Genomic DNA, 27962 nt, shown 5'->3' on the forward strand with positions numbered 1-27962 from the left:
TGACTGTGCCGATGACTTCAGACTGTTCAGTTCAGTGCCACTGCCAGGGCTTTTTTTCCGTCTCTAACCCCTTTTTCTCTGACAAAAGAAATATATTTCAACAGGAACAATGCAGGTCAATCTGTGGAATTTAATGTCGGTCTCCGTGAGGGTAAGTTTATCTTTTATTTATCATTTTATGTCGCCGGCTGTGGCGATCTTCCTCATTCACCATATCGTATCTTTCACGCAAATCTCCTTCGAAAGCTCTTCAAGGACAGTCATAAAATGAGACGTTTTCTAAAATAAAATATATTAATGAAAAATATATTTAATCCTGTGAAATTTTTTGTTTTTTTTCTACAAAAATACGGTTTTTATGTAAATATATTCGATTTCAGTGAGAAATCGACAATATTGGTTATGTCTGGTTATGTCACTCAGCCTACATTTCTCTTTCACGTGTATGGTTCTTCTCATTTTCGGTGACAGTCTTGAATATTTGATTAAGAACGTTTTTGTACTTTTCCCCCTTTTATTTCATTTTCTTACACATTATTTATTGTCTTAAAATGTATTGAAACCGTAACAATCAGAGTAAACAGGAGTATTAACTACCGCAGGTTGTCGACCCTGCCTGAAAAACATGGAATTTTTATATACCTGGAAAAACCTGGAAAGGCCAGGGAATTATTTCCAGGGTGCCGCCGGACCAGGAATTTTATGCGACCGGGAACAACCGTGAAATAATAGTAAATTTATTTTTTGACCGGGATTTTACAAATGTTTAGATAAAAAATATGTCAAAGTTTGATTTCCAGAGTTTTAAAAATAATTCGTTGAATTTTCATCTTTTTCAATTATATCATTCAATTTACAATGCGTATTTCGAAAACATTTCCCTTACAAATTTTCCATTTTGGATTTCAATTTTTAGGCGTACATTATTCATTTAAGAATTTCAAAATGCATTTGTAAAGACTTAAGAAATAAAAAATTAGTATCGTTTAAAAATCTACAATTTTAAATAACAAAAACCTTTTTAGTTGGTCAAACAAATACAAATTATAATTATTTTTGAAATTTAATCATACATTAAGGAATAAAAAATGAATAGTAATTAATTTTACAAGATGATTCGGAATCAGTTCAAAATTTAGGAATTTGTAGACTCTCATTAAAAATTAAACTGTTTAAATTGGAAATTGTTAGTAGTTAAGCAAATGTAAAATCCCGATTGAATTGAAACCTTATAAGCTATTTTTAATGTTAAAATAACTTCAAAATAATATATCCATAATTAAAGACTTTTATTAAATTAAAAATATTTGCTTAGTCTAAAATTTGAAAATTTTTAATTAAGAAAAATAACCATTGCTTGATATTTAGAAATATTTTATTGTTCATGTGAAATCACTAGTTATCAATTAAATATTCAAAACTAACTGATGTATAAATAAATATTTAACACCTGTTATTCGTAAAAAAAATTCGAGTAAGTTGAAGAGACATTTGGAAGGTCTGAAAATATTCAAAATTAATTATAAATTTGAAATTATTTCAAATAATTTAAAAGAATTGTTTACTTACAAAACCCGGCTATTCGTCCTTAATTTTGGTCCAAATAGCCCACTGCCTAATTTGAAACAAAATATAGGTTCTTGTAGATATCGAAAAAAAATTAGAATTTAAAATTGTCAAAAATGAATCTGGAATATTTTAAGGAAATATATTTTATTTTGCAGGATGCAAAAAAAAAATTAGGAAGAATTCATATAATTTTAAAAAACGTTTAGAAGTCCTGAAAAATGTTCAAAAATTATTTATAATTTAAATAAATGTAAAGCAACATGTGGGTGTTTCAAGATTTTGAAATACAATTTTGAAGCTTTTTGAAATCTTTTAAACTATGAAAAATGAAAATAATTTAACTTTTAATTTAAGAAGTGTTCAGTTTATAACAAAAATGTAATTGTTCAAGTTTTAATATTTCTAGCTGAAAATTGCTTAAAATTATTTGCAGCTTAGTTTTTTTTTACTTCAAATAATGTTTGTGAACCGGAAAATGACCATGAATTTTTTTATATGATTAAAACATATTATGTATTATGTATTGTCATGGAATTTTTATATACCTGAAAAGCCTGGAATTGTCAGGAATTTTTTTTTAATCAGGTGTTTTTTTCGAGGGCATGCATAATTTTTTTTATTTCAATATAAAATTAAAAAACAATATTTTGTTTATAAAAGTAGCTTTATATTACTCTATTAAACCATTTTCTTGTAAATTCTTTTTCTTTCTTCTTGTTTGGAAATGCATCCTTTCGTGTGAAAATTCAACTCATGTTGAAAAGTCGTCTTTTTTATTGAACTCGACACTTTTTGATTAATAACTAAAATATTGTTTGAATGACAATTTAATTACTTGTTTAAAATGTAAATTGTTTTGTTAAAGATTTATTATTTTAATAAAAAATTCATCTCTGGGTGAGAAATGAGCTATTTTGTTGAAAGTTCGTTTTTTCTTTAGCTAAAATTACTTTTTTTAAATTAAAAATTTAAATGTTCAATTTTCGGTTGAAAATTGATCTTGTTTAGATAAAAATTCAACTATATGATTGAAAATATGTCTTTTTTAGTTGGAATTTTAACTATTCAATTTTTGGTTAACAATTTATCCTTTTTAGTTTAAAATTCGTGTATTTTTTGAAAATTGGTCTTTTTTGGTAAAAATTAATCTTATTGGTTGAAAATTCAACTATTCCAGTTGAAGATTCTTCATTTAAGATAAAAATTCATTAGTGTGGTTGAAAATTAAGTTTTTAAATTGAAAATTGAACTGTTTCATTTTTGATTGAGACTTGTTCTTTTTAGTTCAAAACTCAAATATTTGGTTCAAAATTTGCCTTTATTAGCTTATAATTCAATTATATCGTTGGAAATTCATCTTTTTGGTTAAAAATTCAATTATTCCAGTTAAATTTTCATCATTTTAGTTGAAAATTTATTTGTTTGGTTTAAAATTCATCTATTTCAGTTGAAGATTCACCATTTTAGTTGAAAATTCATCACTAAGGTTGAAAATTTGAAACATAATTTCTCTTTAATTGAATAACTTTTACAATTCGGCAAAATTATACATTTACAAAAATAAAATTTTTTTGAATCCTGAATGAATATGCTTCGAATCACAGCTTATCTTGTTTTATTAAAAATTAATTTTTTTTTTGAAAATTCAACTATTTATGTTGAAAATTCACCAGTTAGCTTGATAATTATTTTTTTTTAGCTAAAAATCTAACTTCCATTTTCGGTTGAAAATTCTTTTTTTCTATTGATTCAAAATTCAACTATTTGGCTGAATAAGTATCTTCTTTAATTGATAATTCAACCATATCGTGAAAAATAAATGTATTTTGCTGAAAAATTCTATTTTTTGGTAGAAAGTTAATTTTTTTCTTAATTCATCTTTCTGTTTGAAAATTTAAGTATTCCAGTTAAATATTCAACACTTTAGATGAAAATTCATCTTTCTGGTTTAAAATTCAACTGTTCCAGTTGCAGATTCATGATTTTATTTAAAAAATCATTTATTTTGCAATTTTTTGCTCTCTTTGTTATAGGATGTTTATAATGAATGCCATTAACTATAATAAATGTTTGCGTTTTGCGGCAAATGTTCCTCTAATGACACACCTCAAAATAATTACATTACTGGCACAAGGAGTGTTAGACACCCCACGTGTGTAAACGTGTATTGTGAAGCCTGTACTGCATATTTTTCAACAAAAATTTTATAGGATATAGTTTAACATGTCTTTTTATAAGTCCAACTGGGTTTATAACCATTTTTTAAAAATATAAGATAGTTACAAACATTTTTGAAACAAAAAACCCGGAAAAATGAGTTTTTTCAAATAAAAATTCATTACTCGCTTAATTTTAATATTTTTAGCTAAAAATTAATTGACATACTCTTGAAATATTATGATTTCAGAAAAAAAATTCTGCAATACTGTACCTTCGAAAAAAGGTATCTATTTCCAGATATGAACACATCGTTTATATATAAAAGTGATTATTACAAATGTTCAACAATCTTATTACATTGAAACATTATTCATCGATGCAGGCACACGTGGTGCAGATCTTGCACCACGTGTGCTGAACTGCTATCAAAATTTCGCCCAGCGTGCGTGGCCGTAGATTATAAGGCATCTATAAATGTAAAAAATACTATAAAATATTGAAAAAAAAAATTTCCACATTGAATAGTATACTTACATTAAGAATAAGTCAAAGTTAAACAATTTAAAAGGCACAAATTTTACTTCATAGCTCCTTTTTCACACACTACTGGCACAAGGGGTGTTTAACACCCTATTCTTTTGGCAGATTAACTCTAGACGGATGCTAATCGAACACTAACACTTGGCGATCTCTGCTAACATACTTTCCTGTTAGTTAGTGATCCCAATAAATGCCAGATGGTGACACATATTCAATTTTTTTAAATTTAGTACACTTAGTTGGAGCGCAAACTTTTTTTGGGGTGTCTTACACCCCAGGTGCCATTTGAGGGATATGATAGTTGACTGGGAAGTGCAAAATCTTGACCGGGAAATGCCTGGGAATTTGCAATCGGCCGCTGAATCGCCACCCTGGTTAAAAACTTACAATTTTTGTCTTTAAATATTAATGGTCAGGGAAAATTCAGAAAATTTTGATAATTAATTTTTTCGGCCATTCTGTTAGGAGAATGTCGGCAATATCCCTGTTTACCCTACTAACTACGTCATAGGATATTTATTAATTACTGATGTACTTCTTTCGTTTATATTCTAAATCTGAAGTATTTTTCCTTTTTTTTTAGCCGAACTGCATAAAACGTGTTGTTAATCCAGCATTGTCGGCAGTTCAACAAAGAAGGTATGCCAGTACGTTAGATGCAGATATTGTTGTTATTGGTTCTGGGCCAGGAGGATACGTAGCAGCTATTAAAGCTGCTCAACTGGGTATGAAAACAGTCTGTATCGAAAAGAACCCAACGTTAGGAGGAACTTGCCTCAATATAGGATGCATTCCATCCAAATCTATGCTGAACAACTCCCATTATTATCACATGGCTCACAGCGGAGATTTGAACAATCGAGGAGTCATAGGTATTTTGGAAATTCCAGCATTATGTAGGGTGTCTAGCGGATTGGGAAATTGGGAATTTCATTTAACTTGGAAAACCTTGGAAGATATTTTTTAACTTCTTCGCTAGTTTAGCTAAATAATACAAATTTTAACATATTTTAAGAAATTTCGTTGATTTTAAAACATTTCATGGGATTTCGAAGATTTTGACGAGATTTCAAAGGTTTTAACAGATTTCAAGGGGCTCTAAAGAATTTAAACCGATTTCAGGGATTTGAATGGTTTTTGTAGGGTTTCAAAGCTTAGAGTGTATAAAAATGTTCTAACGATTAAAATAAAAATTTTCACAGTAAATGTTGAAATGTGCCGAATTGAATTTTATGAAAGTTAATTCGGGCATTAATCCATTTTAAAACTAAGAAATGTATATTTTTAACCAAAAATGAAATAGTAAAACTTTTAGTTAAAGAAAATTTTCATTATAAAAAAAAAATAATTTTCTAGCAAATTGTGGATTTTTTCAAACTAAATATGAAATTTAGATACGAAAAATAATTTTATACCAAAAAAGACGAATTCCCAGCAAAATACAAGAAGTCTTATCCCAAAATTTAAATTTTCTACTAAGCCTGTTTGTTTTTCAACAGAAACACGAATTTTGTAACAAAATAGTTCAATTTTGACAAAAAGTTTAATTTTTATTTAAAAAAGAATCATTTTCGACAAAAAATGGAACAGGTCAATTTTAAATTTCCAAAGTAATTTTTCAACAAAAAAAGGGAATTTTCAACAAAACAGTTTAATTCGGCCTAAAATGTTGAATTTTTTAATAAAAAATATCAATTTTTAGACATAAATATTAATTTACTAACAAAAAAATAAGAATTTTTATTAAAATTCGACAAATTCTGAATCCCTTAAGAGATTTCGTATGATTTCAAAGTTTTCAAAAGTTTGAAATTTATGGGATCTCAAAGGATTATAAATTTTTAAAAACTTTCAATCAACTGATTTTAAAGGGGTATTAAAGATTTCAAGTTGATGTACAGGATTTCAAACGATTTATAAGGATCTTACGATCTTTAAAATTTTAAAAGGATTTTAAAGAATATAGTGTATTTTAATATATTTCGAGGCATTTCATGTGATTTAAAAGAATTTCTTAGAATTATAGAAATTTCCATGAGATTAACAAATTTCTGCAGAATTTCAAACGATTTGCTCAAGATTTCAGAAGATTTCGAATATTTCAAGAAATTGTACAATATTTGAGGGATTCCTAGGATTTCAAAAGAAAAAAAATCCATAAGTTTAGAAGAATTCAAGGATTTTTAATAAATTTCAGTGGATTTCAATAAATTAAGGAAATTATTGCAGATTTCAAGGGATTTCGAAGGGCTTTGTCAAATTTCATGGGATTTCTAAGGATTTAAAAAATGTGATAATTTTTAAGGCACTTTGAAAAATATTACTGATTTTAAAATGTTTTACGAGACTTTACTATATATTTGTGCGCTTACTAGGGATTTCAGAAGATTTAAGAGATTTGATTAATTTCAAGTGATTTAAAAGGATCTTAAGAAGCTTAGGACGTTTTAAAAATTCTAAGGAGTTTAACAAGATTTCAAAATATTTAAGAGTTTTCAAATATTCTAGGATTTAAAAAAAGTGTAGCTTTTTTTGACAACAATAGGCAATGTGATGGCTGATTGTTGAAAATGTACAATTTTTGCCATTCTTATTGTTAATAACAAAAAATTATTTTTCAAGGTTTTGAAAGAAGATTCATAACTTTGAACAATATAGTAGTTGGTATTTTGAGTAAGAAGTCAATAGATTTCACAGATAATAAAAAATGTATGTATTTAAACTGGCGGTTTTTTCACCGGAAATATCCATATCAATTTCAAAGAAGATTTATAATTTGGAAAATTTTGTTATTTTATGGCAGCTTTTTTCGTCGAAATTTGAATTTTTCATTTAAAAAATCATAGGTTTTTCAGATTATCATTTAGTCATTAAATTTTCAATTCATGATTTCATTACTGGCGTTTCATACCGGAAATCAGTACTTTAATTTAAAAAATCATTGGCTTTTAAAGAAGATTCACAATTTTTAAACAATTTTAGATTATGCATGAATTTCTCACCGGAAATGGTCATAGATTTCAAGAAGATTAAAAATGTTTACAATTTTGTTATTACTATTGAAAAATCATTGAATTTCAAAGAATATTCGCAATATTTCAACATTAATGGGGTATGTTAGCGTTTTTCACCGGAAATCGCTTATTTTAAACAAAAATCATGTGACTTAAAAAATTTGACTTACAATTTAGGACAACTTTAGGTTATGTTAGTTTTTTTCCGTCCGAAATTGGTATTTTAATTTTCTTTTCTTTAATTTTCTTTTTGTCTTAGATATACGATTCTAAAAAAAAAAAATGTTGTATACTAATACTAATTTTATAATTTAATTTAAAAATTGCGTGAGGCTAAAGAAAATAATGATCACGCTCGTTGTTGGTTTTCTAGTTTTATTACATTTGTTTTTTCTTATAAAATGTTTGAGGTTATTAATTTTAATTCATAACGCTGGTAGAAAGACTTTTTTGGATGAAAATTCAACTATTTGTTTGAAAATTTTTATAATTTGTGGAAAATTTGTTCTTTTTTGTACAAAATCAATCTTTCTGATTGAAAATTTATCTTTTTGGTAAACAATTGAACTATTACATTTAAAGATTCATAATTTTAGTTGAAAATTCATCAGTTTGGTTGAAAATTAATTTCTTTAACTGAAAATGTATCTGTTCCATTTTTAAGTGAAAACTGTTCTTTTCTACTTTAACATTTTTTATGAAAATTAGTTTTTTTCAATTGAAACTTAAATTATTTCGATGAAAATCCATGTATTTAAAAAAAATCGATTTTTTTTAGAAAGTTACCTTTTTCTTTAAAAGTTAATCTTCTTGTCTAAAAATACGTTCTTTCTGTTAAAAATACGTTTTTTCTGTTAAAAATTAAAGTATTTCTTTTAAATATTTATCATTTTAGTTGAAAAATTATCTTTCAGGTTGGAAATAAAATTACTTGATTGAAAGTTAAACTCCTTTGTTAAAAAAATAATTTTTTTACTTGAAGATCCATCATTTTAATTAAAAATGTATCTCTTTGGTTGAACATTTATTTTTTGACTAAAAATTTAATTTTTGGTCTAAAATTATATTTTTAAGTCAAAAATTCGTATTTTTTGGTAGAAATTAATCTTCTTGATTGAAATTTTATTTTATTGGCCGAATTTTAATTATTCTAGTTAAAGATTCATCATGTTAATTGAAAATTCATCACTGTTTGAAAATGTAACTATTTTTCTGAAAGTTAGTTTTTTTTTGTTGAAAGTAATTACCGTAACTGAAAATTTAACATATTCCAATTGAATATTCCATAGCTTAAGTTGAAAAGTCATCTGTTTGGCTGAACATTATTTTTTTTAATTAAAAATTTTATTATTCAAGTTTTGGTTGAAAATTTATCTTTTTTAGTCAAAATTAATGTTTGTTAGTTGAGAATCAAACTATTTCAGGTAAAGATTCATTGTTTTAGTTGAGAACTCATCTTTTTGGTTAGAAATTGAACTACTGTGTTAAAAATCTGTTTTTTGTTCGTTGAAAATTTATTTTTTGTACTGAAAGTTTAACTATTCTATTTACTGTTAAAAATTGATATTTTTTTAGAACAAAAAATTAAGTATTAGTTTTAAATTTAATTTATTTGACAATTTTTTGCTCTGTTATGTTAAATGATATTTAGAAGAATAAACGTCATGAATTAAAATCAAATCTTTGCGATTTGCGGAAAATCTTAATTTGTTACTTTTGTTTTACCGAAAAAAATTTTAAAAACCGTAAAAACTCAGAAAACTAACGGGAATTTGAAATCGTCCGCCGAATCTCCACCCTGAAAATTGAACTGTTTAACCACTCCGATTCTTGCAATGTGTACTCTGCAAGCAAAAATCTTCACAATTATGAGAATTGAAAAAGGTTTATTATATTATATTTTATTGAAAATGTAAGAAAACATTATTAATTTCACACAAATTTTCGTATTGGGATCTCAAGCCTGGGTAGTGCCACTGTCGCGAACTCGTGAAATCAGTTAGCATTTCTATGTTGCATATTTAATTGGGCTTAGAAACGATTTTACCATTTATTGTCCTTGAAAGTTATTTAAATTTTGTTTCTATAGCCCAAAGTTTTTGGAAATATATAAAAAATTTCTTATTGGAAAATTTATAAATTAATCACTTGTCCATCCAATTAGACGAATTTTCAACAAAATAATTTAGTTTAAAAAACGTTGGATTGCAACGAAATAGTTACAGAAGAATTTTCAAACAAAAATGGAAAAGTTAAATTTTCAGAAAAAAAAATGAAAAAACTTTTAATTAACATTACCAAATTTATTCAGCTTTTAACTAAGAAGTTGAATTTTCAACCAAAGCAAATGAATTTTTGAAATAAAAATAAAATTTTAAGTGCTTAAACTGTCAACCGAGAAAGATTTCAGTTTAATTTTTCAAAATTAACATATGATTTTTTAATATAAAAATTAATTTTCTACGAGTATAATTGTATTTTTAACCCAAATAAATGAATTCTTAACAAAACAGTTAAATTTCCGACAAAAATATTTTTTTTTAATAAAATAGTTCAATTTTTAACTAAATTGATAAATTTTTAACTAAATTGATAAATTTTTAACGTACACAGATGATTTTTCAAAAAAATACTTGAATTTTCAACCAAACAAATAAATTTTTAACTAAAATATGATGTATCTTCAACTGGAATAGTTAAATTTTTAAGTTTAAAACTTTAATTTTCAAGCAGAAAAAACGAATTCTGAACGAAATAATATTAACTTTCAACGAAAACGATTAATCTCCAACAACAAAATTAGTTTCTAACAAAGTTGTCGAACCTTCAACTACACAGTTGAATTCTTAACGGAGAAAAATTTTAGTTCAATTTAAAAACACAATTTTCATTGTATTCAGTGAAAAAAAGTAAAAAACTCATTGTTTGTTAAAACTGTTTTTGTCAAGAAAATAATTAACCTATCTTTTAGGTTATAATTTTTTAGATAGTAAATATTACATGTATAAATTAATAAAAATTTATTTCAAGTTCACTTTTATGTCAAGGTAAGTTAATTGAAACTTGTAATGTGTTGAAACATCTATAATAAAATAATAATTTTTTTTTTCACAAAAACAGTTTTAACATAAAAAGTATTTTTTCGCTGAATACGATAAAAATTCCACACGTAACACTTAGTTTCTGATTAATCTTAAATATTTGTCTCCACTTATAATTTTAAAATATGCAAAATAATTTCTTAAACAATTTTTTCAAGCACACACAAATTAAAATGCTTCTAAAAAATTCTACCCGGTTTCACGAGTTCACTTTTCGGCCGCATTGAACAAATAGATGGCGTATTTCAGCGCAGCGGATCGCAATATCTATATTATGTCAAAATTCCCATTTCTATACGTTCATTTCCAGGGTGGCCACTGGACCGGGAAACCGGGAATTTTCTGAAACAGGGAAATGACAGTGAATTTATTTCTTGGCCAGGAATGTTACGAATTTTAAGAAGAAAAAATTGCGCAAGTTTTATTTCAACAGTTTTGTTAATAATTAAAGTATAACAAAACTGAACAATCATTGATTTGACAAAACGATTCCAAATCCGTTCAAAAATTGGGAATTTCTCAGATTGTAACTGTTTGAATTCGAAAATCTTAATACGAATTGATATTAATATAATATCATTTATTCCGATAATTTTATTTGTAAACAACAATTTTAATGATTCATCAATAACATATTTTTAATTCAAAGTTTTAAGTCTTCCTTAATATTATTTTTTATATTAAATTGATTAAAGAAATTAATATATTATTTTCTTAGCCATTAAAAATTTCACTGTTCATTTAAGACGAGTAAATTTATTATATAATATAATTTAATATATAATATATAATAAATAAATAAAATAATAAAATATAAATATAATCATTTAATATTATAGTATAATTTATTTTATTAAAAATTTTGAAGCTGAATTGTTTGACATAGAAAGCTTTGAATTTTTAGAATTTCGAAGAGCTTTTCAGCCTTTAATGTTACAATTTGAAGAGATTCAAATCAATTAATTGAAAAGAAGTGTGTTAATATTTTTGTTTAGAACTTCTAAATTTATTTTAAAAGTAACCTTAAAATCTTACAAGCTCTGTTTTAATCATTTTGGAAATCTCTTAAAATCTTTTTCAATTTTCTATTACAATCATTTTTCAAAGTGAAAAATCATTTTCAATTTTCCTGGGAATATTAAGAAAATGTTTTTATTCTTTTTAAGCTTTTCACAATTCATAAAAAGTTGATAAATTTTTTGTTTAAAATCTGCAAAAATCTGCATTTTGTTTCAAATTCGTCTGTGGGTATTTGCACCAAAATTTCGGTACGACGAGACCAATTTTTTCGGGTCACAAACTTCGTTTAAATGATTTAAAATAATTTCAAGTTCTAAATTTAATTTTATCATATTTTAAACTTCTAAATATCTCTTAAAATGGCTCTAATTTTTTATACAAATAATAAGTCTTCCTATTGTTTTTTTATAGATTCAAATTAAAAATTTTTTTTAATTTGCAGGATTTTCTAAAAGTTGTAGGAAAAATTCTATTGATTTAAAAATATATTTAAACGTTTCGAAAAAATTTCAAAAATGATTTTAAATTTGGAAAAATGTAAAACCACTTTCAGATTTCTCAATATTTTGAAGTAAAATTTTCAAGTTTTTGAAGGATGCTTAAAGTATTTAAAATGAAAATAATTTAACTTCTACTTTAAAAACTGTTAAGTTAAAAAAAAAATATTTTTGGAAACTAATCTGAATCTTTAAACTTTATAATTGATAAAAGTTCTAAATTTTGCATTTTATCTGCATTGCATTAAAAAAAATGCCAATTGAAAAGTGTTATTACATTCCATTTCATACGTGTAAATATAATTTTTTGTTTATTTCTTTAAATGGAAAAATATTTAGAATAGAGTTTGATTTTTTAAATTTCATTGACCGTGAAAAATGTTTGAGAACCGGGAAAAAGCCACCCTGATTTCGGACAAATTACGAAAAAACATTTATAAATTGGTCGAAAGGAAAAATGTTGTCGGTGAAAAAACTGTGAATTTGAAATTGCCTGACCACTAAACACCCTGCAATGGCTCTTGAAATAGAATTTTGTCTCGATCGAGATCTTAAGTGTAATATAATGGTCTATTTCAGTGGAAAATGTCAAGCTTGATTTGGACCAGCTTTTAAAGCAGAAGGACAGTGTAGTTAAATCTTTGACGTCAGGAATAGCTGGTTTATTCAAGAAAAATAAAATTGAATGGGTCAAGGGTCATGGGAAGATAACTGGAAAAAATCAAGTGACCGCCTTAAATCCAGATGGTTCAGTGGGCACTACGATCAACACTAAAAATATACTGATTGCAACAGGCAGTGAAGTGACACCATTCCCGGGCATTGAAATCGACGAAAAACAGATTGTTTCTTCGACCGGTGCTTTGTCCCTGAATCCTGTTCCAAAACGACTCATTGTCATTGGAGCGGGTGTCATTGGCCTGGAGTTGGGTTCAGTATGGCAAAGGTACTCTTTCTTAAACTTTTTTCCAGATAATTTCTCAATTTTTGCTGTGCACTAAATTGCAATATTGAAAGATTGCATGGGATTTGCAAAAAATTTTATACATGTGACTGAAATGATGTATATTTCAAAGGAACGATTTATTCTAGACTACTCAACCATTTTTGATATAAATATATTAGATTAGATAACCTAGAATTGCCAGGGAATTTTTAAAAACTTGCAAAAACCCCTGGAAATGTCAGGACATTTTTTTCTAGAGTGTGCTTAAATTTGCTTGAAATAGTAAAACAAAATTATATAATAATGTTCTTTTCATTTGTAAAAAGGGCTTTAGGTTTTAGTTAAAAATTCAATTATTTGGTTGAAAATTCATATCTTTGCTTAAAAATTTAACAGTTTGGTTGCAACTTTTTTTCTTTCTTCGTTAAAAATTAAAATCTGTGGTTGCGGAAACGTAAAATATTACATTTTTCGTTGGAAATTTATCTTTTTTGGTTTAAAATTCAAGTAGTTAGTTGAAAGTTAATTTCTTTTGTTACAATTTGTTATTTATTCATGTCCTTTGTTGAATATTTGTCTTTTTTGATACAAAATTAATCTTCTTGGTATAAAATTCACCTTTTTGTTTGAAAATTAAACTCTTTCAGTTAAAGTTTCATTATTTTAGTTGCAAGTTTAACTTTTTGGTAATCAGTTTAAATGCTTGGTTTAAAGTTAAACTTTCTGGTTAAAAATCAATTTTGTTTTTAAAAATTCATAATTTTAATTTTATATTCATGTCATTGTTTGGAATTTTAACAATTTTATTGAAATTTCGTTTTTTTTATGGAAAATTAATTTTTTAACTGAAAATTTAACTAATTCAGTGAAATGATCCATTATTTTCTTTTAAAATTATCTCTTGTCGAAAATTAATTGTTAAAAATCTTTTTTTTTTAATTCATAATTTCATTTGAAAATCCATCTCATTGATTAAACTTAAGCAATTTGATTGAAAATGATTTTTTTTGTGTGGAAAATAATTTTTTTTAACTGTAAATTTAACTAATCCAGTGAAAAATATAACCCAAAAGATGAATTTTAGACTAAGAAGATTAATTTGGTATTAAAAAAAGAAAAATATTCAACAAAATTCATGAATCTTAAACCAAAAACATCAATTTTATACCAAAAATTAAATATGTACATTTACAACTGAAAAAATTAATTTTCAACTGAAGAGATCGTTTTTAACGAAAATAATGGAACGAATTTTCAATAAAATTGTTAAAATTCCAACCAATGACTTGAATTTAAAATTAACATTATGAATTTTCAAAAAGAAAAGTGAATTTTTACCAAGGAGATTTAACTTTCAACCGAATAAATGAATTTTAAACCAAAAAGTGAAACTTTCGAGTAAAATAATGGATATTCAACTGAAAGCGCTTAGTTTTCAACCAAACAGATGAATTTTAGATAGAGCAGATTAATTTTTTACCAAAAAAGATGAATTTTCAATAAAATAAATGAATTTCAAACTAAAAGATCAATTTTGAACCCCAAATTAAATGTTTTTAATTCAAAATTGATCTTTTTAGTTCGAAATTCATTTATTTTATTGAAAATTCGTTTTTTTTGTGTGAACTTAAATTTTTGAACTGAAAATTGAACTCATCCATTGAAATATTTCATTAGCGTAGTTAAAAATTAATCTCTAGTCGAAAATTAATTTTTGACTAAATTTACTTATTCAATTTTGAATTCAAAATTGATCTTTTTAGTTCGAAATTCATTTATTTGATTGGAAATTCGTCTTTTTTTATAAAAAAAAATTAATCGGCACTGTTTAAAATTAATCTTTTTTGTCTGAAATTAATCTTTTTCATTGAAATTTTAACTAATCCAGTGAAATATTCCAATATTTCCGTTAAAAATAATATCTTTAGTTGAAAATTAATTTTTTTAGTTGTAATTGTACGTATCCAATTTTTTGTACAAAATTGATGTTTTTGGTTTAAAATTAATGAATTTTGTTGAATATTTTTCTCTTTTGGCACAAAATTAATTTTCTTAATCTAAAATTCATATTTTTGGTCTAAAACTAATCTTTTGGGTTAAAAATTAAACTCAGTTAAAAATTTATTATTTTAGTTCAAAATTCAACTACTTGGTTGAAAGTTAAACTTTCTCGTTAAAAACCTTTTTTTGTTTAAATTCATAATTTTATTTGAAAATTCATCTCTTTAGTTGAAAATAAATGTTGTTTGCTGTAAATTTACATATTTAATTTGTGGTCCAAAATTGATCTTTTAGTTTGAAATTCATGTCTTTCATTGAAAATTCATCTTTTTGGTTGAAAATTAAGCTCTTTCTGTTGAATATTCATTATTTTACTTGAAAGTTTCACTTTTTGGTTTAAAATTCATCTACTGGGTTGAAAGTTCAATCTTTTTGTTAAAAATCATTTTTATTGTTGAAAATTCATCTCATTGGTTACAAATTTAACAATCTTATTGAAAATCTGTTTTTTGTGTATGTAAACTTACATTTTTAAACTGGAAATTGAACTAATCCATTGAAATATTCCATTAGTTTAGTTAAAAATTTATCTCTAGGCGAAAATTAATTTTTAACTCTAAATTTACCTATTCAATTTTTAATTTAAAATTGATTTTTTTAGTTTGAAATTCATTTATTTTATTGGAAATTCGTATTTTTTTTGTTTAGAAAAAAATTAATCGGCACTGTTTAAAATAATCTTTTTTGTCAAATTAGTTTTTTTATGAATTAAACTTTACATCTTATACCTAGAAAAATTTTGAGATGCCTGGAAAGAACTTGGAATTTACAGGAAATTTTTTTCTAGGATTGGAGTGGGCATTTTTACTTTACACACCAAAAATCTCATGTGTTTAGAATCGCTTCAAAAAATTTAATTGAAATCCATGAAAATATTTTAGAATCTCTTGAAATTCCTTGATACCGTTGGAAATATTGTTTAATTTATTCAACTCTTTTAAATCTGTTAAAATTTGTAAACTCTCCTGCAATCGTTCAAATAGTTGCACGTCCTATCAAATCCCTTTTAAACTTTTTGAAAATTTTCTAAATTACCCCTTGAAATCTTTGGAAATCCTACAAAATTCTTTAAAATCTCTTGAAATCTTTGGAAAACTTTAAAATCCACTAGAAAGTTGAGTACAAATCACTTGAAAATTAAATATCTAATTTTTAAATTAAAGATTAAGATTCTCTAATAAAAACTTTTAAATCTTTCGATATTTCTTGAAATTCCTTCAAATCTTTGGAAATCCTACAAAAGTCTAAGAAATCCCTTAAAATGGTTTATATTCCTTGAAATCCGTTAAAACCCTTTGAAATCCCTGGAAAACGTCAAAAGTAGACTTAAAAAAGTAGGATTTTTCTTATAATTTTCTATAACAGCTGTATTTAACACCTTGATTTTTCCCAATTTATTTTACATGAATATGAATTTGAATTAACTTGCAATGTTTTTATTTTACTTATAGATTGGGCTCAGAAGTGACAGCAGTGGAGTTTTTGAGTTCCATTGGTGGCGTTGGCATCGATGCAGAAGTGAGCAAAACTCTTCAAAAAGTTTTATCGAAACAGGGAGTGAACTTTAAGTTGGGAACAAAAGTAACTGGAGCCACAAAATCTGGCAGTGAAATACAAGTTTCCGTGGAAGATGTGAAGGACCCGAGTAAAAAGGAAACTTTGGGATGTGACGTTTTGTTGGTCTGTATTGGCAGAAGGCCTTTCACGGAAAATTTAGGATTAGAAGAAATGGGAATTGAACGCGACGAGAAGGGACGAGTTCCTGTAAATAATAGATTCCAAACAGTCGTACCTAAGTAATTATGCTTTGATTTTTTTTTTTAATTATACACTGCTAAATTATATGTATATGCTTACCAAATATTTAATATATTTTTAGCATTTTTGCAATTGGAGACTGTATTCACGGACCCATGCTGGCACATAAGGCTGAAGACGAAGGCATTATCACAGTCGAAGGCATTGCTGGAGGTAAAAAAAAACCATTTTAATTGGGATATTTTGCAGTATTTCAGGGATCACGGTCAATTTTCTAAGTCCCTTTTCACCTTTTAAATTCGAAAAATATCCTAAAACACCTAAAATTGAAAAATTTGATTCAATTTCCAATTTAAAAAATAAAATTACTGTTGATACTATATTAAATTCAATTTTAAACCCTTGAAATTCATTAAAATTGAAGTGAATTTTTTTTTACAAAATAGATGACATTTTAATTGAATATCTGAATTTTTAACGAAAAAGATTATTGTTTAACCAAGAAGATCATTTTCTACCAAAAAGGGACGAATTTTCAACAAAATATTAAAATTTCCAATCATGGGACTGAATCTTCAACCAAAAACATGAATTTTTAACAAAAGTACTTGAAATTTAATCAAAAAAATATTTTTATTTGAAAGAAACAGTTGATAACGTCCAAAAAAGAAGAAACTGTCAATAAAATAGATGATTTTTTAACCAAAAAATATTATTCAGTCAAGAAAGAAAAAAAATTAACAAAATTGCTGAATTTTCAAGTCACAAGAATACATTTTTCTTCAAAATAGTTAAATTTTTGACCAACAAACTCTGTTTTTCAGCTAAATAGTTACATTTTCTACCAAAAAGATGAACTTCCACTAAATGATGAATTTTTAACAAACTAGTTGATACTTTAACCATGTGGTCAATATTTTAACAAACAAAATTTAAATTTTTAATTAAAAACAGTTAAATTCATCCAAAAAATACCAAATTTCAAGAAAACAGTTGATTATATAACCAAAAAATATTTATAGGCATGGAAAAAAATGCAACTAAATTTTTTTTTTTTAATTGATAATCTAAGTCGAATTTTCAACGAAATAATTGATTTTTTAACCAAAAGAGATGTTTCAGTCGACGAAGAAAAAAAATCAAAGAAATTATTGAATTTTAAAGCCGAAAGAACGATTTTTTTTACTAAACAGTTGAATTTTTAATCCAAAAACACGAATTGTCAACAAAATAGTGACATTTTCGATCAAAAAGATAAATTGGCCACTAAAATAAAGAGTTTTTAACAGACTGCTTCAACTTTTATCCAAGTAGTTGAATTTTCAACAACAAAAAATGAATTTTCAATTAAAAACTGTCAAATTCATAAAAAATATGAATTTTTGACTGATATTATGAATTTTCAAAGAAAAAAATATAAATTGTCGACAAAAAAATAATAGTTGATATTTAAACAACGAAATATTTTAATTGAAAATAAAAAATATAGCCAAAAAAGATGAATTTCCAGCAAAATACTTGAATTCTCAACTTAAACAGATTAATTTTTGATTATACATGGCATTTTTAACAAAAAAAGTTGATTTTCTACCAAACGATATGAATTATAAACCAAATAAATTCATTTTTTTATCAAATAGTTGAATTTTCTACCGAAAAATTACGATTTGTCAACAAATTAAATTCAACTAAATATTTTGAACAATAGTTGTGATGTTATTCCAAATTCTATTAGATTAATGTTTTTTTTTTAATCGTTTCTACAAATTTTTAACTATATAATTAAATTTCATATGAAATTGTGAAAATTTCAAATCAAAGAGATTTTTCTATAAAATAATTGAATTTTCAACCCGAGAATATGAATCTTCAACAAAAAAGTTATTTTACAACCAATCAATTTAATTTTCAACAAATTAGTGAAATTTTTAGTTTAAAAAACTAATTTTTAACAATTAAAAAATGAATTTTCAACTAAAATTGTAAGTATTCAACAAAAAAATAAACTTTTAAGAAATTAGTTCAACTTTTAACCAAGGATTTGAATTTTTAATGTAAAAAGATGAATTTTCAAGGGAAAATGTAATAATTGATATTTCAACAAAAAAGATTTTAATCAAAACATGAATTTTCAACCATACAGTTAAATTTTCTACCAAATTCTTTAATTTTCGAGCCGAAAATTGTTTAATCTTTAACAAAACAATTTTATTTTCAACGCAAAAGTGTGAAATTTTTACAGAAAAATATAGATTACCAGAAGGATGAATTTTTACGATAATTATTTAATTTTGAATTTAAAAAAAAATTTGGTCAATCATGAATCAAAATTTAAATTAAACTATTGAATTACCAAGCCAAAAAGACGACTTTTCAACAAAACGGTTAAATTTCGAACCAAGAAGTATGACTTTTCAAGAAAATTGTTGAATTTTAGTTCAACTTTCAACCAAGGATTTCAATTTTTAATGTAAAAAGATGAATTTTCAAGGAAAAATGTAATGGTTGATCTTTCAAAAAAAAAATTGAACTAAACAAAAACAGTTAGATTTTTCAACAAAACACATCAATTTTCAACCAAATAGTTAAATTTTCTACCTAATTGTTTAATTTTCGAGCCGAAAGGACGAATAAAATCCAAAAAATAAGGAAATTATTACAGAAAGCGATAAACTATCAAACCAGATGGATGAATGTTTGCAAAAAAATATTGAATCTTGAATTAAAAGAAGAAAAATATTTGTCAAGAAATCAACATCATTTTTATGAAATTATTTAATTATTAAGCCAAAAAGAGGACTTTTAAATAAAGAAGTTAAATTTCAAACCAAGAAGTACGACTTTCTAAGAAAATTGTTGAATTTTGAAGAAAATAATTCAATTTTGAACGAAATAATAAAGTTTGTAAATAAAAAAGATGGATTCTTAACGAGAAATTAAATAGTAGACTTTTCAACCTAGAAGAATGAATTTTCAACCAAAAATAGTTGGATTTTATATTAATAAAGACTGTGAAGCTTGCGATAAATAAAAAGGAATTTTTATCATTTATAGGCAAAAGAAAAACATTTGAAATAAAAATTTGAGTTGTTTTTTAATACTGAAAAGTTTTCTGACACTATTTTGACATTATTTTTTTAAATTTGTAACTCAATTCACAAAACCATGCAGTTCTATAGGATAAATGCATAAAAATTACCAAATAAATATGAAAAACCGTTTAAAATAATTTTTTCTTCGTAGTGTAAAGTCAGGTAGTAAATGAGACTTATATACTTGCGTATTATTTTCGTTTTAAAAAAATAATTAAAAAATAAATAACAAATACAGAAATGAACAAAAAAATGCTAAAAATTTATATTATTATCAAATTATAAAATTTTCCAAATTTCAAATAACGACAAGATCTTTAATTGACGAAAAACAAAATCCCGAATTTAAAAATATCGGAAAATAAAATTCACCGACTTGAAAACCGACTTGCAAAATAAACGAATTATTAAATTTCCACAAACATTTCAATTTTCGAATTTTAGAACTGCTGAACATAGTTAATTGATTACTAATTTATGAGCTATTAATAAAATTATAAATATGGCAAACAATTTAATTAATAATTAATTAATCATTTATTATTTTCGGCAAATTTTAAATTTCGGGAATAGAAATATTGATGGGAATTTAACAATTTATTTTATAATTCGTCTTTTTTTTCTTGCTAATTTATGATTTTGTAATTCCTTTTTTTTCGTTATTTTGTCTTAGTCCTGGATATTCAAACTCTTTTAAATATAGTGATGAAGAACTAATTTTTTTTTCTATTGTCATTTTACAATATAATACTACTATATAATAATTATATTTATTATATCTATAGATGATAAACAAGGAAAAATATTGTTTTATATTTAAATGTGATATTTTTTTAATCAATTAGACTTTGTAACGAAGCTAAAATATTTTTAAATTTTTATGTCACTCTTAAAGAAAGACCATTAACGAATATTTTGTTACCTTTGACAACACTCAAATTAATCGAAAATTATTTTTCGAAGTTTTATAATAAATCAATGTTGGAATTAAATTCTGAGAATTGAGAACAAGAAAAGAAGTATAATCACCTTGATTTTAAATTTATATAAATATAGTTTTCATAAGATTCTTGAAAAAATTTAAAATATTTTTTAATATTTCAGGCTTGTCAAAAAAGAATCTAGAAGAATTTTTAAAAGAATTCTCATAATGTAGGATTTTACGAAATATTATTAAAAACTCTTGAAAACTTTCGTTATTCTTTTAAATTCTTCTAAATATTTCTTGAATCCATTTTTTTTGTTCGTTTTTATTTTGCAATCTTACAAAATTGAAACATTTTGCTTAAAAATATTCTAACCTATTTTTAGAAATTTTAGGAAATCGTTTGTTATGTTTAAAAACCTTTTTAGATTTTCTCTTAAAGTTAATTTTTCAAAATAAAAATTTATTTAAAATTTGCACACGAATATAAGAAAAATTATATATTTTTTTTAATATTGTCAGACTTTTTAAACCTTCTAATTGCTTTAAAATCTTTTACACTTTTTAAAGATTTTAGAAAATAATTCAAAATGTTTTGTGATATTTTTTCAATTTTCTCTTGAAATTCCTTACAAAACAATCATTTAAAAATTTCTCATGAATTTGAAGAACTTTTTTTCACACCCTGACAAAATTCAGTTTACCTAAAAAATTTGTAAATCTTGATAAATTAAAAAAAATGGTCAAAAGTCTTCCTTATACTTTTAACCCACATTTTAATATCTTTAAACCTTAATATTATTTTTTGAAAATAAAACAGAAACCATTTCTTCTCCATTCTTTCATAATTATTAAAAAGCTTCTAAGCTCTTTTATTCGGGGATTTCGGGTGACAAGACACATAACAGTGAAAAAAACTAGGATAAAGTTACTGTTAATGATAAATTGAGCAGCAAAGTCACATGTTTTTATTTTGAAGGTGCCGTCCATATCGACTACAATTGTGTACCAAGTGTCGTGTACACACACCCTGAAGTAGGATGGGTAGGAAAAACGGAAGAGGACCTGAAAAAGGAAGGAATCGAGTACAAAGTCGGCAAATTCCCATTCATGGCAAACTCGAGGGCCAAAACGAATCTGGAGACGGATGGCTTTGTAAAAGTCTTGGCGGAAAAGAATACCGATAAAATTCTTGGTGTCCATATGATTGGACCAGTGGCCGGTGAACTTATCAATGAAGCCGTCCTTGCGATGGAATATGGTGCGAGTGCTGAAGACGTTGCGAGGGTATGCCACGCGCATCCAGTAAGTACTTATTTTCTTTATCTATCCTCCAAATTTTACGAATTTACTTTGATGAGAATTTTAATTTTAATTGAATTTTAGAAATTTTTAGAAAAACAAAAATCTTTTCAAGTTTGATTTCAACGGCTTTTAGATAATCAGTTGAATTTTCATGATTTCCAATCATGATATCATGGAGTTTAAAATGCGTAATTCGAATATGTTTCACTTACACTTTTTTTATGTTGGATTTTAATTTTTAAGCGTACATTTTTCATTTAAAGAATTTCAAAATGCAGTTTTAAAGAATTAAAAAGATTAAAACTTAGTAGTGTTTGAAATCGATAGTTTTGGATTGAAAAACCATTTTAGTTTATCAAACAAATATAAATTATAATGATTTTCAAAATTAGACTATACATTGAGGACTCACAAGTGAATTATCATTGGTTTTACAAGAGGATTCGGAATCAGTTAAAAATTTACAGATTTTAACTTTAAAAATTAAACATTGATTGAAACATAGTAATCTTTTCAATTTTAAAATAACTTCATAATAATATATTCATGTATAAAGGCTTTTAATTAAATTAAAAATATTTGTTTAGTCTAAAATTTGAAATTTTTAAATTAAGAAAATAACAATTGCTTACTATTTAGAAATATTTTATTGTTCATCTAAAATCAATAATTTTAAATCAAATATTCAAAACTAAACCAAAAAACTAGTCTTCGAACGTTACAATTTTATTGTTCTACTTGAAAAAATTTAATTAAAAAGTAAAATATTTGAATTTTGATGTATAATAAATAATTCACACCTATGATTCCGAGAAAAAATGCGAGAAAGTTGAAGAGATATTTGAAAGGTCTGAAAAGATTCCAAATTAATTTGAAATTTATAATGATTTCAAATGATTTAAACTATGGAAATAACCCACAGTCTAATTTAAAACAAAATATCGATTTTTGCCGATTTCGAACAAAAAATTTAGAAACTTTTTAAGAATTATGAAAAACTTCAAACTTGAAAATTAATTTTAAGAGAATATTTAAAAAGATTTTTAAAAAAATGAATCCGGAAGATTTTAAGGAAATATTTTTTATTTTCCAGGATTTAAAAAAAATTGAGGAAGAATTGGAATTATTTTAAAAGATGTTAGAAGTTCTGAAAAAAATTTCTAATTTGAATAAATGTAAAACAACATGTAGATGTTTCAAGATTTTGAAATAAAATTTTGGAGCTTTTTGAGAACTTTTAAACGATTTAAAGAAAAAATACTTTAGACTTTTAATTTAAGAAGTCTTTAGTTTATAACAAAAATTTAATCGTTCAATTTTTAATATTTCTAGCTTGAAATTGCTTGAAATGATTTGCAGCTCACTTTTTATGACTTTAAATGGAAACATTTTTAGCTTTAGAGTTCAGATTTTTTAATTTCATTGACCATGGAAAATGTTTGCGAATCGTTAATCAATTAACAGATTGGTGAATCACTATTGAATTTAAGTTTGTACCTATGTCTGAATTTTCTTGAATTATCATTTTTTTCAATAATTTGAAAGGATTTTAGGGTATTTCTAAAAGTTTCAAACTTCCAGTTAAAGATTCATCATTTCAGGGGAAAATTCATCTTTTTAGTCTAAAATTCAACGAATCCAGTTGAAAATTCAAATGTTTCGTTGAAATTATATTTAATTTGTTGAAAAATCATCTTTTTTAGTAGAAAATTAATATTTTTGTTGTTTTAAAAATTAATTTTTTTTTGTTAAAAATTAATGTTAGTTGAAAATTCATCTCTTTGGTAGAATTTTTTTTAATTTTTATTTTTTAACTAAAAATGATACTACTATTCTATTTTTCTTTGAAAACTGGCCTTTTTTAGAGGAAAATTCATGTATTTTGTTGATAGATCGTTTGTTTTTTTTTCATAGAAATTAATCTTTGGTTGAAAATTTATATTTTTATTGAAAAATTCAACGATTCCAATTAAAGATTTATAATTTTCGTTAAGATTGACCTTTTCGGTTGATTTTTTAAAATAGAATATTAATTTATTTAACTAAAAATTCGACTACTATTCCAGTTTTGTTTGAGAATTGATATTTTTAGTGTGAAATTCGTGTATTTTGTTAGAAAAATATTTTCTTTTTTCTTTTGTAGAAATTAATCTTTTTGGTTGAAAATTCATCTTTTTATTGGAAAATTCCGCTATTCCAGTTGAAGATTTGTAATGTTAGTTGAAAATTCATCTCTTTGGTAGCATTTTTTGGTTTGTTTTTTTTTGAAAATTTATTTTTAAACTAAAAATTATACTACTATTCTATTTTTCTTTGAGAACTGGGCTTTTTTAGAGGAAAATTCATGTATTTTGTTGAAAAATCGCTTTTTTATATAAATTTATCTTTTTGATTGAAAATTTATATTTTTATTGAAAAATTCAACTATTCCAATTAAAGATTTACCTTTTCGGTTGAGTTTTTTAAAATCGAAAATTAATTTTTTTAACTAAAACTTCAACTAATATTCCAGTTTTGGTTGAGAATTAATATTTCTAATGTGAAATTCATGTATTTTGTTGAAAAATCTTTTTTTTTCTTTTATAGAAATTAATCTTCTTGGTCGAAAATTCATCTCTTAATTGGAAAATTCAACTATTCCAGTTAAAGATTTATAATTTCCGTTGAAAATTCATCTTTTTGGTTGTTTTTTTTTTTTTCATGACAAAATTAATTTTTTTTAACTAAAAATCTAACTACTATTCTACTTTTCTGTGAGAACTGGCCTTTTTTAGGGGAAAATTCATGTATTTTGTTGAAAAATCGTTTTTTTTTAGAAATTAATCCGTTTGTTTGAAAATTTATCTTTTTATTGCAAAATTCAACTATTCCAATTAAAGATTTATAATTTTCGTGTCTTCTCTTTTTTTTTGTTTGAGTTTTTAAACATAAAAAATTAATTTTTTGTTGATAATTCATCTTTTAATGGAAAAATTCATGTTAAAGATTGATCATTTTTATTTCAGAATTAGTATTTTTGGTTGAAAATAAAACTACTTGGTTGAAAGTTAAACTTTTGTATTAAAAATTCATCTATTTGATTTAGAATTCATCTATTAAAGTTGAAGATTCATTATATTAGTGGGCAAAAAATTGTTTTATTTTTATGAAAAATTAATTTTTTTAACTGATAATTTCACTATTCCATTTTTGATTGAAAGTTGATCTTTTTTAGTTGAAAATGTAACTATTCGGTTGATAATGCATGTATTTTGTTGAAAATTTATCTTTTGGGTTGAAAATAAAACTACTTGGTTTGCAGTTAAACTGTTTTCTTAAAAATTACTCTTTTTGGTTTGAAATTTGTTAAAAATGAAACTACTTGGTTGAAAGTTAAACTCTTTTCCTAAAAATTCATCGTTTTGGCTTAAAATTCATCTACTCCAGTTGAAGATTTATAATATCAGTTTGAAAATGCATCTCTTTATTAACATATTTTTATTTTTAATTTATTTTTTAATTAAAAAAGATACTACTATTTTATTTTTATTTGAGAACTGGCCTTTTTAGAGGAAAATTCATGTATTTTGTTCAAAAATCCTTTTTTTCTAGAAGTTAATCTTTCTGGTTGAAAATTTATATTTTTATTGAAAAATTCAACTATTCCAATTAAAGATTTATAATCTTCGTTGAAGATTTACCATTTCGGTTGAGTTTTTAAAAATGGAAAATCAATTTTTTTAACTAAAAATTCTACTACAATTCCAGTTTTGGTTGAGAATTGATATTTTTAGTGTGAAATTCATATATTTTTGAAAAATATTTTATTTTCTTTTGTAGAAATTAATCTTTTTGATTGAAAATTCATCTTTTTATTGGAAAATTCAATTATTCCAGTTAAAGATTTATCATTTCCGTTGAAAATTCATCTTTTTGGTTAAGTTTTTTTTCATGACAAATTCATTTTTTTAACTAAAATTCTATTTTTCTTTGAGAACTGGCCCTGTTTAGAGGAAAATTCATGTATTTTGTTGAAAAATCGTGTTTTTTTTTTGTTTAAAAATTAATCTTTTCAACTATTCCAATTCAAGATTTATAATTTTCGTTTCTTGTCTTGTTTTATCTATTTGTTTGAGTTTCAAAAAATGGAAAATTAATCTTTTTGTTGTGTTAAAATTCTTTTTTTGTTGTTAAAAATTCAAGTGTTCCACTTAAATATTTCTTGTTTAAGTTGAAACTTCATCTTTTTGTTTGAAAATAAAAATAATTGGTTAAAATTTAAACTCTTTTGTTAAAAACTCATCTTTTTGGCTTAAAATTCATCTATTCCAGTTGAAGATTTATAATGTTAGTTGAAAATTCATCTCTTTGGTAGAATATTAAAAAAAAATTTTTTTTAAACTAAAAATGATACTACTATTCTATTTTTCTTTGAGAACTGGCCTCTTTTAGAGGAAAATTCATGTGTTTGGTTGAAAAATCGTTTGTTTTTTAGAAATTAATCTTTTTGGTCGAAAATTTATCTTTTTATTGAAAAATTCAACTATTCCAATTAAAGATTTATAATTTTCGTTGAAGATTGAGCTTTTCGGTTGATTTTTTAAAAAGGAAAATTAATCTTTTAAACTAAAAATTCAGCTACTATTCCAGTTTTGGTTGAGTATTTTTTTCATGGCAAATTAATTTTTTTAACTACTATTTTTGCTTTGAAATTCATCTGTTCAGTTAAAAATTTATCTATTCTAGTTGAAGATTGACCATTTTAGTTAAAAATTCATAACTTTGATAAAAAAAATTTTTTTTGGAAAAATTAATTTTTGTAACTGAAAAAACTATTCCATTTTTGCTTAAAAGCTGACCTTATGTAGTTGAAATTGAACTTTTTTTTTTAGAAATCATGTATTTTGTTAATAATCTCTTTCTTATTTACAGACGTGTTCGGAGGCTCTTAGAGAAGCCCATTTGGCCGCCTATTCCGGTAAAGCTATCAACTTCTAGAAAGGTTAATTCTAGAATAAAAGCTCGATACTTTTTCAACACTCATTGTAGGTTCTACCTAGTCAACGAAGTCAAGAAGCTACACGCAGATCAATCGTCGTACCATCGCTAATGTGCATACAACTCCGAATAAGCTGTAAATAAAACTTAAAATCATTGATTTTAAAGGGATACTCTATTGTGATAGGTATATCATTGTCTTATAAATATTAATTACTGTATTTATTGAAAATATACGGAAAATTCATATTACGTCGTAGGCGCAAATATGGGCCCATGAGCAATCATCTAATTATAATAAACATTCATCTCGATTTTTGTTTAAATTTTGGTTGATACTCCAAAAAGCCCTCTTTGAAGAAAAAAAAACATCGGGGGCTTTCTCAAAATTTCGGAAAATATTTTCATTAAATTTTATATTATTTTTTGCAGGAGTAATAATAATTTTGTAGTTTTGAATCAAGAATGTATTGATATTTAGTTTGACTTTTGTAAATCGAGTATGGAGTTCGTGTAACACTTTTTTTCCACTTTTTAGCTCAAATTAAGATTATTTGATCTGTTACGAATTTTTATGAATTTAATTAATATAATTAATTATTTAAACGATGCGTGTTGTTGAATTTAGAATAATTACTCCTAACAGATATTGTCCCAGAAATATTATAATTTGTATCTTAAAAATCTATTTACATTATTTAAAAAAGAGCATTCAAAATTACATATCTAACTTTAAAATATAAATATTAAAAAAGGAATAATTTTGAAAAATCAAGAATTTTGAATTGAAAATCATCCAAACTTAAGAATTTTTATTTATTCATTTTTAAAATTGAAAAGTTTTCAATTGTGAATCTTCAAAATGTATAATACAATATATAATTGTATAAAATTTTATAATAAATATAATGTCTTTAAAAATGTATAATTCTGAATTTCACAAACATAATATTTTTAACTGAAAGGACTTTTCAAATTATATGTTTTCAGAATTTTT

At 24.5% G+C, this 27962-nt stretch overlaps 1 protein-coding gene across 1 annotated transcript; it reads left to right on the plus strand.

Moving 5' to 3' along the window:
- LOC117177212 (dihydrolipoyl dehydrogenase, mitochondrial) lies at positions 1–27531 on the plus strand. The gene is made up of 7 exons (XM_033367759.1): positions 1–151; positions 4853–5141; positions 12481–12847; positions 16360–16704; positions 16788–16879; positions 21663–21988; positions 26900–27531. The coding sequence occupies exons 1-7, from the start codon at positions 110–112 to the stop codon at positions 26963–26965; spliced, it is 1527 nt and encodes a 508-aa protein (XP_033223650.1). The 5' UTR covers positions 1–109; the 3' UTR covers positions 26966–27531.
- Positions 27532–27962: the final 431 nt, after the last annotated feature.

The sequence above is a fragment of the Belonocnema kinseyi genome, chromosome 7 (assembly GCF_010883055.1).
Source record: "Belonocnema kinseyi isolate 2016_QV_RU_SX_M_011 chromosome 7, B_treatae_v1, whole genome shotgun sequence".
NCBI lineage: Eukaryota > Metazoa > Arthropoda > Insecta > Hymenoptera > Cynipidae > Belonocnema > Belonocnema kinseyi.